Source organism: Pristis pectinata, chromosome 19, assembly GCF_009764475.1.
Source record: "Pristis pectinata isolate sPriPec2 chromosome 19, sPriPec2.1.pri, whole genome shotgun sequence".
In the NCBI taxonomy this organism is placed as follows: Eukaryota; Metazoa; Chordata; class Chondrichthyes; order Rhinopristiformes; family Pristidae; genus Pristis; species Pristis pectinata.
In genome coordinates this window covers 21,170,491-21,186,064 of record NC_067423.1, presented here as the reverse complement: position 1 = coordinate 21,186,064, position 15,574 = coordinate 21,170,491, and the positions used below count along the sequence as shown (strand labels likewise).

Below are 15,574 nucleotides of genomic sequence, written 5' to 3'. Positions count from 1 at the left end.
AGCTCCCTTTCAGCAACCTGCCATGACCTCCATGCCATTCATCCAATGTGTTAAGTAAGCACACAAAAGAAATAAAATAGGAAAGTGCCTAAACAGTAGCTAATGGAAATATTTTGACTTCAAGGTGCCAGTTTCTCTCCTGAAGCCTTGATACAATACAGTTCTACAAGTGTTAGTCATTCATATGCCATACTCGTATGGTTTGTATTTACAACACAAATAAAAGGAGGAGTAGACAGCCATTCAGCCCCTCATGTCTGCTCTGTCATTCAATAAGGTCATTGCCGATCTTTTACTTCAATTCCACTATCCTCAGCTAATATCTTCATTCTTTTGACATCTAAAAATCTATCCATCTCTATCTTGAATAAACTTAGCAAATAAGCCTTCAGTCTTGAGTTAAGAATTCCAATAGTCACAGAGCACGTAAACTAGCCCTTCATCCCATTGAGCCCGCACACTGACCATCAAGCACTCACATGAATCCCATTTTATTCTCCCCACATTCCCATCAACTCCCCTAACGGCCAATTAGTCTATCAACTTACACATCTTTAGGATGTAGGTTCCACTCTTCCATCTCCAACAACCAGTCCCCTTCTCAAGGGGCATCTTCCCACGTAATGGTAAGGAAAACAAAATCAGCACTTTTACTTCTTTCCTTCCCACTATGCAGGGATCTAAATACCCTTTCCAGGTGAAATAGCAATTCACTTGCACTTCTTCCAGTTTGCTGTATTGCTTAAAAGTGGATAAATCCCCAGACACTGATGACGTATACCCTAGGTTTCTATGGGAGGCAAGGAAGGAGGATGCTGGGGTCTTGACATAGATTTTTAAATCTTCACTGGCTACAAGTGCCAGATGAATGAAGGACAACAAATGGGATATCTAATGGGAAGCAGGTATAAGGCTGGTAACTACAGGCCTCCAAGTCTATTAGTGGTAGGGGAGTTACTGAAAAAAATTGAGGGACAAAATTAATCTACACTTGGAAATGAGGCATTAATCAAAGACAATCAGCATGGCTTTGTTAAAGGATATCCTGTCTGACCAATTTGATCAGATTTTTGTAATAGGTAATAAGGAGGGCAATGCAATTGATGTGATCTACATGAACTTCAATAAGACTGGTCCAAAAAGTTAGAGGCCATGGGATCCAAAATTGGCTTAATAAAAGGAGGCAGAGGGTAACGGAAGCTTGTACCACAGGGATTGATGCTGGGACTCCTTTTTTTAAAAAAAAATATATACATTAACAACTTAGATATCAATGTCGGATGTATGATTAGTAAGTTTGCAAGTGACACAAAAGTTGGCAGAAATGTTGATGGTGAGGAGAATGGTCTTAGGTTACAGGAAAATGTTGATCAGTTAGTAAAATTGGTGGAGCAATGAGATGAATTTTAATCCTGATAAGTCTGAAGTGATGCAATTTGGTGGGACTAGTAAGGGTGGGACATGCACCATGAATGGTAGGGCTCTTGGGAGTACTAAGGAACATGGGGGTCTTGGTATCCAAGTCCAAGGATTTCTGAAGGTGGTAGCTCAGGCAGATAAGATAGTGAACAAGGCATAGAGGATGTTAGCCTTCATTAGTTGAAGCACAGAATACAAGAGCAGGGAGGTTAGTTTTATAAAACGTTAATTTGGCCATAGCCAAGTACTATGTGCAGTTTTATCACCAGTCTATAGAAAAGGTGTGATTTCAGGATATTGCCTGAGATGGAGCATTTCACTAATGAGAGACTAAACAGGCGAGGCTTGTTTTCCTCAGAGCAAAAAAAAGGGTAACCTAACTGAGGTATACAAAATTGTGATTGGCATAGACAGACTGGATTGTTGGAAATTTTTCCACACAACAGAGGTGTTCAAAAGTGGAGGGCATGGGTTTAGGGTAATAGGTTTAGAGGTGATCCAAGGAAGTTTTCTTTCCCCCACCCAAATGATGGTTGGAATCAGCAAAGCTACCAAATGGATGGTGGAAGTGGGTACTCTCACAATACTTAATAACTTTCTACATGAGACTAGAATTGATGGCATAGAAAGCTACAGTGTTCATATGACTCTATATACATGACAACCAGAGAAAACACGTGGTCACAGGAAGAACATACAAACTCCATGCAGACAGCACCAGGGGAGGTTGAAAACAAGAAATATAAAGGAAAGCATACCAAAACATTCATCATTTCTCAACTTGTTTGGAACTCTGTAGAATTTAAATACAAACATGTTGTTTACAAGAATTTTCATAAGTAGGAGAAGTGCCAATAACCTCTTCTGCTCTTCTTCATACTCCCATTCCTTACTGTTATGCTACAAAGAAACTGTATCAGATTAACAAAGGAAAATCTGCTATACATGACATCTTTGAAAATAAAAAGAAGCATATAGAAAAAAACGTATTTGGTCTTTCATTTATTCACAATGCATCTATTAGCTTGGATTCTTCCAAAACACCGCTAAGTACATAATTTTAGCCTTATCTCCATGGATGTGATTGGATCAACAAGTTAACAGCTGGCAATGAAATATTTAACAGCAGAACAATAATGCTACTCTATTACACCTCCACTTGCTCGGAAGTTTGCATGTGGCAAAACATTTAATAACTTGTAACAATCTCATTCCTTGATTAAGAGTATAAATTCTCATCACGTGGGTTACCTTCATTTAATTAGAAGCTTTGGTCGTCAGTTTTCCCCCCAATTCAGGAGAATGCAAGTTCAAGTTTCACTCTGGAGACTTGAATGAAAAATAAAAATCGGGGCTGATATTTCAGTGCAGTACTGAGGGGCTGCAGTACAGAAGGGAGTGCCGCACTGTTAAAGGTGCCACATTTTAGAAGAGATATTTCTTGGATAGACACAAAAGAATCCATGGCCCCATTCTGAACACGAGAAGATGAGTTATTCCCAATGCAGGGTCATCTATCATCTATCATCTAACAGCAAAACAAATCATTTGGTCATTATCACATGACTAAGGGAGCTGAGGGCAAACCTGTTGACACATTTCTTACAACAGAGACAACCATTCAAAAATATTTCAATGGCTGTAAAAATCAGGTCATTGAATAGCTAACAAGAAGATTTGAACTTTTCTGCTTTGTGTAAATCCAACATTAAATAATAACGATACAGCTGCAGCCGGCTTTAATACACATGATTCCAAAACAAATAAAGAACTAGAAATATCTAGATGGCACCTTCCAATTCACATTTTGCATCAGATCCACGACAATATGAATGCAAAATCCAATTCTGCAATTTATGACTCAAATTTTTCCAAGGTCTGACTTGGAACTGCCACATATCTAAACTATTTGGGCCTATTTCTATTGTAACTTTATAATATTTTACAAAATGCAAACCTTAACAACTTGCAACACATGACTATCTCAAAATATACCATTGTTTTGAAGTAAGACTGACTACTTTGCCTAATAGTAGGGCAATGTTTCTTACTCATATTTTTTTAAAAGGAGATAAAGACTCTACACCAGATAGCAGACTCTGTAGCAAGTTTCAGTTACTGTGATATATAAAAAAAAATTGTGGAGTCATATAACTTTCAAAAATAAGCTAAAGCTTCTCAGGAAGTTCGTTGTCTATATGATTCAATACCAGAACACATTCAACGAGTCTCAGAAAAACATATTCAACCTAAAGGACAGATCTAGCAAAGTATTCACAATATAACTGCAATCATCCTCCCACATCAAACAACAGAGTTTAAGAATACTGTAAGATTTCAACAAAGTACAGTGTTGGTCATATGAAGTGCTCACATTTGTTTCTGCTTACAATGTGAATAAAACTAGCACGATAGTAACAGCTTCAGGCATTCAAGTTATGAATCATGTTTGAAGGTAACCCTTGTTTACCAAGCTCTCAAATGTTAAGTACTAAAAGTGGAAGTTGAATTATCACACAATAGCTTTAGCTCAAGTGCAATGTGTTTAATCATTTAAGAACAATTTCCACAGTAACAACAAAATGAATCTGCTTACACAAGCATACATTTGTCTTAAACTCATTATATACATTTTCCTCAATACTAAAGCTACTGAAAGGTCACTAGAAATTTACGCATTATTGATTGTAAGTGCACTGAAGGAAAATGGACTGAGTACAAGAATTGCATAATATTTACAAACTATAAACAGGCCATTCAGCCCAATTGACAGGAATGCACAATATCAGAGGGAAAACTGGTTGCTTCTGGAGGTTAGATATGGGGCTGGATCTTTAATGCAGAGCAGTCTGGGATATTTACATTTAGCTGTATAACTTTTAAAATAGCTGCAAGGTATCCAGACAAGTAAACAAAGAGAAGTTACAAATAGGAGAAACTTACCCAGAATAATATTTTTAAGAAAGGAGCATCTTACAAGGAAAGAGGTAAGAGCAAGGAACTAATGGGATGGCTTTTCAAATGAGCTGATACGGGCTAAATAGCTCCCTGGACTTCATCATTCCAAGCCAAATAATGGTTGAGGTGCATGTTAAATTATTTAAAATTGTAACAATAGAAGGATGAGCAAATGTACGGGTCTCTGCTAATGCTTTTCACTAATCTTATTGAGATTTCATTTATATTTAGACAACCAAGGACATTTTGCTTGAGAGGGAAATGATATCTTTTGCCCCACAACTCCTCAAACCAGCAAATAAGTCGATGGAAGTATGAATTAAAAAAGACACTTAATACTTCAATGACAGAATGCATAACTGAATGGAGTTAGTCAATGAAAGATGCAAAATGAGATGCAGTGATTTTAGATTTCCATCATTGGAATTTTGATCAAATTTAGAGAATTAACATCTAATTTGTACAGCACATTATTTTAAACATCTGCTCTTGCATTGCACAAACAGCCCCACGGCCAAACTGCACATACTGTGTACTTTCTAATATAAAAGACTGGATTTAAATGTTGTTCACGATGGAATTCAGTAACCATACTTTGACGACAATATGATGCGCATTTTTACAAGTAGATATGCTCAATCTCAATTAACACTTAAAAGTGAAGATAGCAGACAATACTTTTTAAAAAAAAGTTTTAAGATTTGTATACACACACACTTCTGAACTAAATTGTAAAAAGCTTTAATGCCGCTTATCCTGGCTCATATGAGTATTGAACTAATGTAAACAAATTAGGGCTGACTTTTAGGCTGGGCATTGTCACAAATGAACAGGCTGCTACATCGGTGAAGATCCAACTATAGCACAACAGGCAGAATAATGTGATTGTAACCAGCTTGTTATACACCACTTATGAACCAATATTTATCTTTGCCCAAGATACAAATATCTCCAATATCAATCCTACATGAAATGAGTTTAAAATAAAACCACCGAATAAACATCAACCTATCCAATAACCTATTAATAGCCCGGGAAAATCTTCAATATTAGCTAATATCTTCCTGATTAAAAGAATGCAATAAATGGCAGAAATCCTGATTCTATAGTAATTCTTCAATGTGGCAGTGTGTTTAGTGAGCTTGACATCATCACTATTGTTAGATGCAAGGGATCAAATAGAATTAATGTGTCATAGCAACCGATGCTAGAAAATGGGAAATCCACACAGAATTGCAGAAGGTTACGGAGCATGGTAGGAAGGTCAGACCATGAGATCTTCATGGGAAACTCCAGACCATGAGATTATCATGGGAAGCTCTCTTCAAGGTAAACAGCAAGCATTGTTGCTGACCACAATATCCAGATAATGGGACTGTCAGGCCTGGTAACGTGAAAATGAAAATGTTAAACTTGTAGTAGAAAAATAAATAACAGGGAACCATGTAAATATTTTCACTTTTCTGCTTGCTTATCCTATATTTTGCCTTGAAATACTTAATGCTGATGTTGGATACAAAAAAGAAATGCCAAAGGCATTTCATCTTTGCTATCACTGACATGTGTTGCCATAGCAAACACAAAACTTCACAATATTTATATAAAACCTAATTTTTTTTTTTAAAAAAGGCACAGTACCAGTGGTTGCACATTATTCTCAGTGCTAGTTAATCATGCCCTATAACCATGACCAATACCACAACAGTGCATCAGATTAGAAGACAAAAGACCATTATTTTTCCATTGATCCAGTATCGGCGGAAAAAAAATCAGCAAGTGTAGACTATATAATGAAAGGTGTGTTTGAAAATCTCTTTCATGAGGTTGCCAGGAAAACAGGTATATGCCATTCAAGTCCTTTTTCCAGGATTTAAGTAGACTATTTACTTGTCCGTATCTCAATCCTATTTACTTGCTTTTGATGTCCTTATCTTAATCTCAAAAGTTTCAATTCACTAAGATATTAGCCTTTTACTGTTACAGTAAAACTCTGATAATTGGGGCATGCTTGGGACTTCTGTGCTACTGGACTGTCAGATTTTTCAGACTACTGGATGTTACCCCAACAAGCCTTTAATTCACTTTTATTAAAACACAGTAGAATAAATTTTTCATTGAACCAAATTTGAATGGAGCACAGCAGCTGGGGTTCCTGCAAGTGGGAAGGGAGCACAACATACATTACCTCGTGAGCCAGATGCTGAACAATTAGAATATCTGAATAGTTGAATAACAGATAATTGGAGTTTTACTGTACTCTTCATGTAAAAATGCACTTCTTGATTACATTCACGGCACCGATCTCAAAATTACAATAACACGATCTAGTTTCCACTGAAGAAAATGGTCCCCCTCTATCTACTTCTACCCCATTGAATCCCATTATCTTAAACACTTAGATAAAATAGAGCTTCTAAACTGAAGGAATACATGACAAGTCTTTGCAACTAAGGACTTCTTTTAAAAAAATAATTTAGGTCCTTAATGCTACCACACTTGTCTGTTATGGGTCATCTAGATTATGCCAAGTCTACAGAACAGAAACTCATTTGCCCCAACTGCCAGTAAGTATATTCCACACAAACTTTCCGAAACCTTTTCATTTAACTCTGATCAACATTTCCATTTATTTTTGTTCTCCTTAATGTGCTTGCCTGGCTTTGCTTTAAACCCACCCCTTGGACAGCATTTGGCTTGTGCCAACATGTTCCACATTCTTTCCACTCTTTGAATAAACAAGTTTCTCAGAATTCCTTACTGGGTTTAAATGGACACTTTATATTCATTACCTGTAACTTTAAACGACCTTATAAATGAAAAAATAAGCTCAATGTTTGATCATCAAACTTTCTAATCTTAAAAGACCAATCTCAGGTTATGCCTTAGCTGTTTTATCTCCCTACAGAGCATTCTTAATAGTTATATCCTGTCATTTCAGCATGGACTATTTCCACACCAAGATGAATTAGTTTTATTAAATTAAAACAATATTGAACCTTGCTTGCCCCATTGTTTCTACACACTGGTACCTCATTTTAGCACTTAGAATAGGTTCCCAGAAATGAGAACACCTGCATTCAGGAAGAATTAAAAAGGATTATTATAAAATTAGATACTGAGCTGCATCACTGATGGCACTGCTATACTAGTAACTTGTTTGAGAGCTCAACCCTCAGCTGGCACTCCTGCAGCAATGAAACAAAGTGATCCACAGTATCAAGTGAGCCACAGATCAAAAGCTGCCTGTGGCATCTGTGCTTGGGAGAGTAGTGTAGCCACTCAGCACTAAGACATGGGCTCAGGGCCACATCCATGTAGCACAGCAAATGCAAGCCATTACTGTGGACCAGGAGTGGCTGCCCACGTTAACAGACCATGTGAATGCTGAAGTCTCTTTCGTCACCTGTTGGATGTGATGGAAGCAGCCATCTCGCCTTTGTTTGGCTCAGCTCTTGCCAGCCCAGAGTTTTAACTTAGAGAAATCTCCAGGCTAGGAAAAGCTGTGCCGTCAAACAAAAGGTTGGCAGGGAGAGGTAACAGCTACCATCATGTCCAATAGGAGGTGATGAGAGAGGGAGAGAGACCACGTAGTCCAGACAGTCTGTTAACATAGAGCAGCTACTGCTAGTCCCCACCAAAGGCCCACACTCACCATGCTAGCCAAGATGCAACTCCGAGATTCGCATTTCAGCATGAAGCAGCTGCACCACTTGCCTCAACCTGCCCAACACCAGCCCATGTAGGCAGCCTCTGCACAATGTCTCAGCAATTCACTCCACACTGAGCTGATCCATATCGTGATCACTATTTCACTCCACTTTGAAAGCAGAGAACAGGGACTTGCACCACGTTCCTGAATCACCAGCATGCAGTCTGAGCGGATGTTATTTTCAAAGTACAGGAGGTATACAACTCCAGGAGTAAAAGCTCTATGACAAATTAGTGTTCTGCAGAGTTGAGCTAAGCAGGGTACTATGTGTACTGACACTTTGAAAGAGTTAGACAAATAGATCCATTTTCTCCTCTTTGTATATGTTCATTTCCCTCTGAAAGTCATTATTAGATTCCCTTCTTCTAACTTTATGCATTGTACATTCTGGTTCAAAACATCAAACGGCATCCAAAAGGAAAAATAATATCAAATCTGATTCTTTATAACCTGTACTTAGTTAACAATGTACCCACTAGTGGAATCAGTCTCAATATTTACTCTGCCATAATTCTGAACACTTCTATTCAATCTTCTCTGAAAAGCACCTCAGATTCTCTGCAATGATGCTCATAATTGATCCTCGTTACTAGAAGCTCTAGTGAATCTCCACAATACTCCAAGACATGACCTCACTTCTATAACTAGTGCCTATAATTGGACAAAACAATCCATCTCTAGACTTCAAAGCTACAAGATTTAGCAAATTTTCCTTGCTTTTTATTGATAAGGTTAAGAACTCCTTATGTTTCAAAGATTTGAGTGCTTTTGCAAATCTTCTGGTTTCACCATTCCTGTATACTATTTTGCATTTTACTATTTAGGAGTTTAATCTTCGAATTCCATGACTTCGTAATTCTCAGCATTAAATTTCAACTGGTATATATCTGCTGACTCAACCATTCTGTCTACATCCTCCTCAAATTAGTTACCATGTTTCTGAGATTTTTATAATTATACGACACTTTATCAAACAACTTTAGTATGTAACAAGACTTCCCCAGTTAAAGGAAAACATTCCTCAAAGATAGCATTAGATAAAAGAATTCAGTTCTGAGATACACACGGATTAGTTAGAATTAAAATAGCCATCTATCAATGGGCTGTTATGACAATACAGTTCCTTTCAAGGTTACCGCCACTGAAATGAGCTTCTTTATTAAGTTCCAGATTTATTTAATTACTGAAATTTAAGTTCCTGAGCTATCATGGTGGGATTTCTCTCTGAATCAATGATCCAGAACTCTAGCTGCTAATTTGCTTACTTTGCTGACATACCCTCAGTACAGGTCAAGGGAGTTGGGCAGAGATGGTGATAGTAGGGATTTGCCCACAAAAGTCAAAAATCCCCTATTGAATTTTCCTTCATTTCAGCCATCTGCCATTTATTTACCAATCACAAACCACAAAAGGAGGCCATTCAGCCCATCTTCATATGAAAGGCCTATCCTACGAAGTTCCACACTTTTTCCCATAGGCCCCAATTTGAAGGAGATAATTTTCTTTTTTGAGACTGCCACAGAAGAACAATCTAGTGTAGGAGATATACAGTATATTGCAAAATATACATCTCACTGGAAGATTTGTTCTTTGCGATGCCCAGACCAATGAAGGCCTTCACTGGTTGGGGCAATGAGTATAAAAGTTGGGAAGTCATGTTGAAACTGTATAAAATTTTAATTAGGTCACTATTTGGAGAACTGTATGCAGTTCTGATTGCTGCACTACAAGAAAGATGTAGAGGCTTTAGAGAGGGTGTAGAATTGGTTCATCAGGATACTGCCCAGATTTAAGTGTATTAACTATAAGGGGAGGTTGGAAGAACTTGGATTGTTTTCTCTGGAGCATCAGAGGCTGAGGGGCAATCTGATTGAAATACATAAAATTATGAGAGACATAGACAGCATAGATGGTCAGTCCTTTGCCCAGTGGGTCATGTAAAATACTAAAGGGCAAAGGTTTAAGATGAGAGGGGGAAAAGTTCAAAAGAGATGTGCAGGGCAAGTTTTTTTTTTCCACATGCAGAGAGTGGTAGGTGCCTGGAATGCATTGCCATGGGAGGAGGTAGAAGTAAATATGAGAGTAGCGTTTAAGTGACATTTAGACAGACACATGAACAGGCAGGAAATAGAGGGATACAGACCACAGGCAGGTAGATGGGATTAGTTTAGATTGGCATCACAGTGAGTGCAGACATAGTGGGCCAAAAGGCCTGTTCCTGTGCTATACAGTTCTAAATTCTTAATCTTACTCAAAACAATAAACCTTACAAGCACATCATTTCATTCATCATTTGGACATCACAAGGAGCCTGCAGTCTGATTGCATCATGCACTAAGATTATGCCAACAGACAGACGTTGAACCAGCTGATAATGCTTCAGGTAGAAAAGCATTATTTGCTGTCCGTATGGCCCTAGTAAGATAATGAATTAAAAAATTATGCAACAACAAAAATCAGTGAGGTTTAATTGTGATAGACAGATATTGAAGAACTCATTTGCATGAGGGGGTAACAAAAAAAAGGTAGAAGCCCACAGCACAGCAAACTGGTCACAACAAATACAGGCTATATTAGTGGATTAAAATCCAGAGGTCTGAACTATCAGCCCAGAGACACTGAGATGCACATCCTTAACATGTTTAGTGATTATATTGGGGGAGAGCCTATGTCATGCTGGTCTCTCCCTCTGTCCACACAAGAGTCCTTAAAAATCAAAATTAAGCTAATTACAATTTAAAGGGTTCAAATTCCACACATGTCAGCAGGGAAATTTAAATTCAGTTAATTAACAATTCTGGAATAAAGCCAGTATCAGTAATAGTAACCATGAAAGTAGCAGTTCATTGCAAGAAAACAAAATCTCCATACACCAATGCCATATAATAGCATTGTGGCTGCTGAAATCCAAAATAAACAGAAAACACTGGAAGTACTAAATGTCTGGCAGTATTGAAAAAAAAGGAAATAAAGTTAACATTTCAGGTTGATGACTTTTCATCAGTTCTGACTGCTCAATCCACAAATGCTATATGACCTCCCAAGAATTTCTGGAACTTTGTTCATATCCAATAATATCTTTTAGGGAAAGAAATATGCCATTTGTAACACTCTAGGTTATCCATAATTCTAGGTCTCTAGTAATATGGTTAGCTCTTAACTGCCTCTGCTCTATCAAAAACTTTACGTAAACTAAATTCTAGATTAAATGAGAATAGAATCATTATCTGAAACTGTGGAACTTGATTTCAGAAGACCATAATGTGTCTCGTATAAGTACGTGTTGCTCTTCCAAAACTAAGCTGAGTTTAATTGGAATAGTGCACAGTCCCAAGGACAAAATGATTAATGTGAGAATAGGATGGAAAATTAAAGTAACAAGAAATTGGAATCTCAGGCCATGCTTGGAGTCTGAATGAAGACTTTCCATTAATGGTCACCCAACATGCATCTCCCTATTTAGAGACAGATGCAATGCAAGCAGCGAATAATCTATACTAAACTGAAAGATGTACAGGTAAATCACCATTTCATCTGGAAAGTGCTTGAATCCTGACTGATGAGGAAGGAGATGGTGAAAGGGTGGGCATTACAATTTCTTCTGTCACTGTTACACCACCATCTCTTCAATCAAGCAATTACTCCCGCTATCTACCTTTTCCACAGATTGTGTTCTCTTTCCAAACCTTTAGATTTGCTCTAATTTTTTCTGGTTTCAATAAAAAAAAACAGTTGACTCAAAGTCTATCAGATTCCCTTCTCACAGAGGCTCATGACTTGCTGACAAATTATTTTCTGTTTTATCATAGATTTGCAGAATTCAGTGTTTTACTTTAGGAGTCCACGTGGAGACCAGTCTTCTCACTGGGAGCATCCAGTGTTGGACAGTGATGTTACCATACAACACAAATGAAAAAGATTCAGCACAAAGGCAATAATCAAAAGCAGGCCTCAATGAAACCTTGAGCTATTAGCGGTAACTATAAATTCCATATAACTTGCGACTTTATTCCTGGCATATCCCTGAATCTACCATTTCCATCAAGCTGAGGGACCAACAGCACTGAAAATTTCTGCTCCAGAACCAGCTATGCCTCCAGCAACATTGATGACAACCCGAGAAAGTCAACCAGACATGCCATGTGCAAAAAAAGCAGCACAAACCAAATAAGCCCATTTACCATCCGACCAGCCTAAACTTAATTACCAAAGAAGTGAATGGGAGTAATCAACTGTGCACTTACTCACCATTTTGAGTTCAACCAGGGCCAGAACTCATCACAGCCTTGGACCCAAAATGGGAAAAGGGGCTGAAATTCCAGAAGTTCAGGCATCTACTGTTGATATCAATGCAACATTTTAACCTGTGTGACATCAAACAACCTTCATAAAAATAAATCCAAAGGGAATCTGTGAAGACTGGAGTCATGCCAAGTGGTCGATGTTGGATAACAATTGTTTTGCCCTCAAGGCATTGCTCCAGGGCAGTTTCCTAGGCCTAAGTAGCTTAAATAATAAAGAAAAATGAAGAATAAGTTTGAGGGACAAATGGCACGTCAACATTTTCACAGCCAATCTTCAATGTTAACACCATTCCCCTGCCCCATCCCCACATGACCAAATTCCTCTAATACTCAAAGTCTCTCAGTTCTGAATGAAACCAATGACTGTACCTCCACATCCCTGCAGTGAGAGAATTTTAAAAGATTCTTCACCCTCTGTGTGCAGAAATACCTCCTCATTTAATCCTAAATGGCCTTCTCTATCCTGAGATTGTGATCCATAGTTACAGATTCCTCAGCCAGAGGAAACATCTTCCCAATGAATATCCAGCACCTTAAGGATATTTTGTATTTCAATGAGGTCACCTCTCTGAATTCTAGAGAACAGGCCCAGCCTACTCAAAACTTTACTTATGACAGACTTGATAACCCAGGAACCAATCTGATGAATCTGCTACACTCCCTCCATACCAACTACATCCAACCGTATTCAATTAAGACCAAAATTGTATTCAGTACTCCAGGAGACACAAGAGATGTCAGATTTCTGGAGCAACACAAAGGAGTTAGAAGAGCTCAGTGGGTCAGGCAGCATCTATGGAGGGAAATGGACAGTTGATGTTTTGTGTGACATTAACTTCACCCAAAATGTCAACTATCCATTTCCCTCCACAGATGCTGCCTGACCTACCAAGTTCCTCCAGCAACTTTGTATGTTGCTCCAATACTCCAAGTGTGGTTTTACTGAGGCCCTATATAATTGTTGTAAGACACATTACAATGAAAGCCAACATACCCTTTGTCTTCTTAACTGTCCACTGCACTTAAATGTATACTAGGACGTGCAGGTCCCTTTGAACAAGAACACTTCCCAATCTCTATTCTAAAAAATAATCAGTGTTTCTTTTTCTACAGCAAGTGGACAATCTCATTTTCTCCAGATGCATAATCAATGAGCTAACCTTTGCAGGATTAGAAATGTGAATGTGTGTTGATAAATGCACAATGTTCAGTTTCAAACACAATCTGGTAGGTTAATAAAGCAACCCATGCATACATGCCACAAAACCTGGATAATATTCAGGCACAGGTAACAAGTAGCAAATAAAATTTGTACAGGTGCCAGGCAATAAGCATTTCCAATCAGGGAGTGTCTAACAACTATGACCATTACTATTAACATTATCTTCACTGTCTCCCATCAATATCCTGGAGGGATTACCAAATCCAGGAATGTTCATTACTGATCAGAAGTTTAACAGAATGAGCCACACAAATATCGTGGTCACAGTGGTCACAAGGTCAAGCCATTGGCTGGATAATTTAGTGACTGATTCAACTGACTCTCCAAAACCTACCCACAATATACAAAGCAGAAGTCAGGAGTGCAAGGCACTTCACTTGTCTGGAGTTCCACCAATACTAAAGCAATTCAGGATTACCCATGACACAGGAGCCCTCTTGAATGCCATCTCATGCTACCATGAACATTCAGCCTCTCCACTATTATTGAACTGTAATGGCTTTGTGTACTACTGACAGCAATTTACCAAAGCTACTTCAAAACCCACAATCTCTATTGCCTACAAGGGCAACAGCCACATAGAAATACTTGCACTTGTAAGCTTTCCTCCAGTGTCACTAAAACTCATTCTTGCTAAGTCAATGTAGAGTGTCTGACAACCATCTGGAACAGCAGAGAGTATCTTCAAGTTCAGACTGTTGCTATTCAAGAATCTGGATCACCACCATTTTCTCAAAGCCAAGTAGGAATGAGCAATAAATGTTGGCCTTACCTACATCCTACTTTTCATGGAATAAAAGATGTATGAAGGTAGGATTTTAACATAGAAGAAAGTGGAAGAGCATAAATCAGATGGAACTGAATTGAACCTGTGACTGAATGAGTGGCCAATAGTTTACTAGAAGTAATTTAATAACCAATTAATCTTAAATATTTACGCAGCGTATAAAAATATACCATCATGATAACGTTCTACTTTACAACATTTGATTGCAAATTCTGTATTTTAATAGCGAGAGCGTAAAGATTAGTAATCGCTACATGACATCTGACGTTTTGAGGTCGATTTGCAAATCTCGGGGACCCGCCTGGCGCCAAAAATTCATTTGGGAACAGTTGCTCCATTCAGATGTCAACAATATGATAAGCAAAAACACTGGACGGTGAATACATCCCAAAGTAATTAAACTACAACATATGCAAACCTGTACCTTTCTGGAGCAATTTGACGTCGCCGTTTTCTTTCTTGGCCCTGTGTTTCTTCTCCCTCTCTTTGCTGCTGCCGTACTTTTCTTTGGAAGGTTTACTGGATTTCGAGTGGAGGTAGAGCGAAGAGGTTACGGAGCTGTAGAGAGAAGGAAGAGGGCTAGGAACGGCAGTTGCCACAGCATATTTAGAGCTAACGCCAAGTTCCGGGCAGCGTTTGCTGGTGTTACCACTGCCCTTCTCCCGATCTCTGTCCCTGTCTTTCCCATCATTAACCTTCCCCACCGGCAACAAACTGGTCGGCGGATTGGCGCCACGCACTTCCACTGTGGGCTTATGGTAACCTTCGGGCAATGGTTGCATCTTCCTTTTCTTCGCTGCAGTTTTATTATGCTCCGATGAGGCATTCAGAGCCGGGTTCACTTTGAGAACCTCTGGGTTGGGAGTTGACGGCAGATCAGACCGCTCACCACTGTCGTTTTTCTCCACCACAACGCGAATATAACTCAACTGCGCCATCTTGAACCTCGGTCAAAAATGTCTTGCTTTTTGGTGTAGTCATCCAAATCAGAGCAATAACTACGCCTGCTGATTGGCCACGTTGAATGCCAATCGCACATCGGACCGCTTCCGTTAAACTGGAGAGCGGAAAGGATAACGTCAGGAAAAGAGCGGGATTTCCGGCTCGAAGTGTGGATCGGGTCTGTGACATCCTGGAAGAAGAGGGCGTTATTTTTTCCAGGACAGAAACAGCAT

The 15,574-nt window shown here is 38.7% G+C and overlaps 1 protein-coding gene across 3 annotated transcripts in view; it reads right to left on the bottom strand.

The window, feature by feature from the left end:
• Window positions 1-15,385, bottom strand: part of LOC127580419 (lysine-specific demethylase RSBN1L-like) — a 46,241-nt gene extending 30,856 nt beyond the window's left edge. Inside the window, exons 1-2 of one of the 3 annotated variants that reach the window (XM_052033874.1) lie at window positions 15,289-15,385; window positions 14,824-14,957 (exon numbers count right to left, since the gene is read on the bottom strand). In XM_052033874.1, coding sequence (XP_051889834.1) covers window positions 14,824-14,957; window positions 15,289-15,380 — 226 coding nt within the window. In that variant the 5' untranslated portion in view covers window positions 15,381-15,385. Of the gene's footprint in view, window positions 1-14,823 lie in introns of all 3 variants that reach the window. The other 2 variants (XM_052033876.1, XM_052033873.1) reach the window with 2 other exon arrangements.
• Window positions 15,386-15,574: the final 189 nt, after the last annotated feature.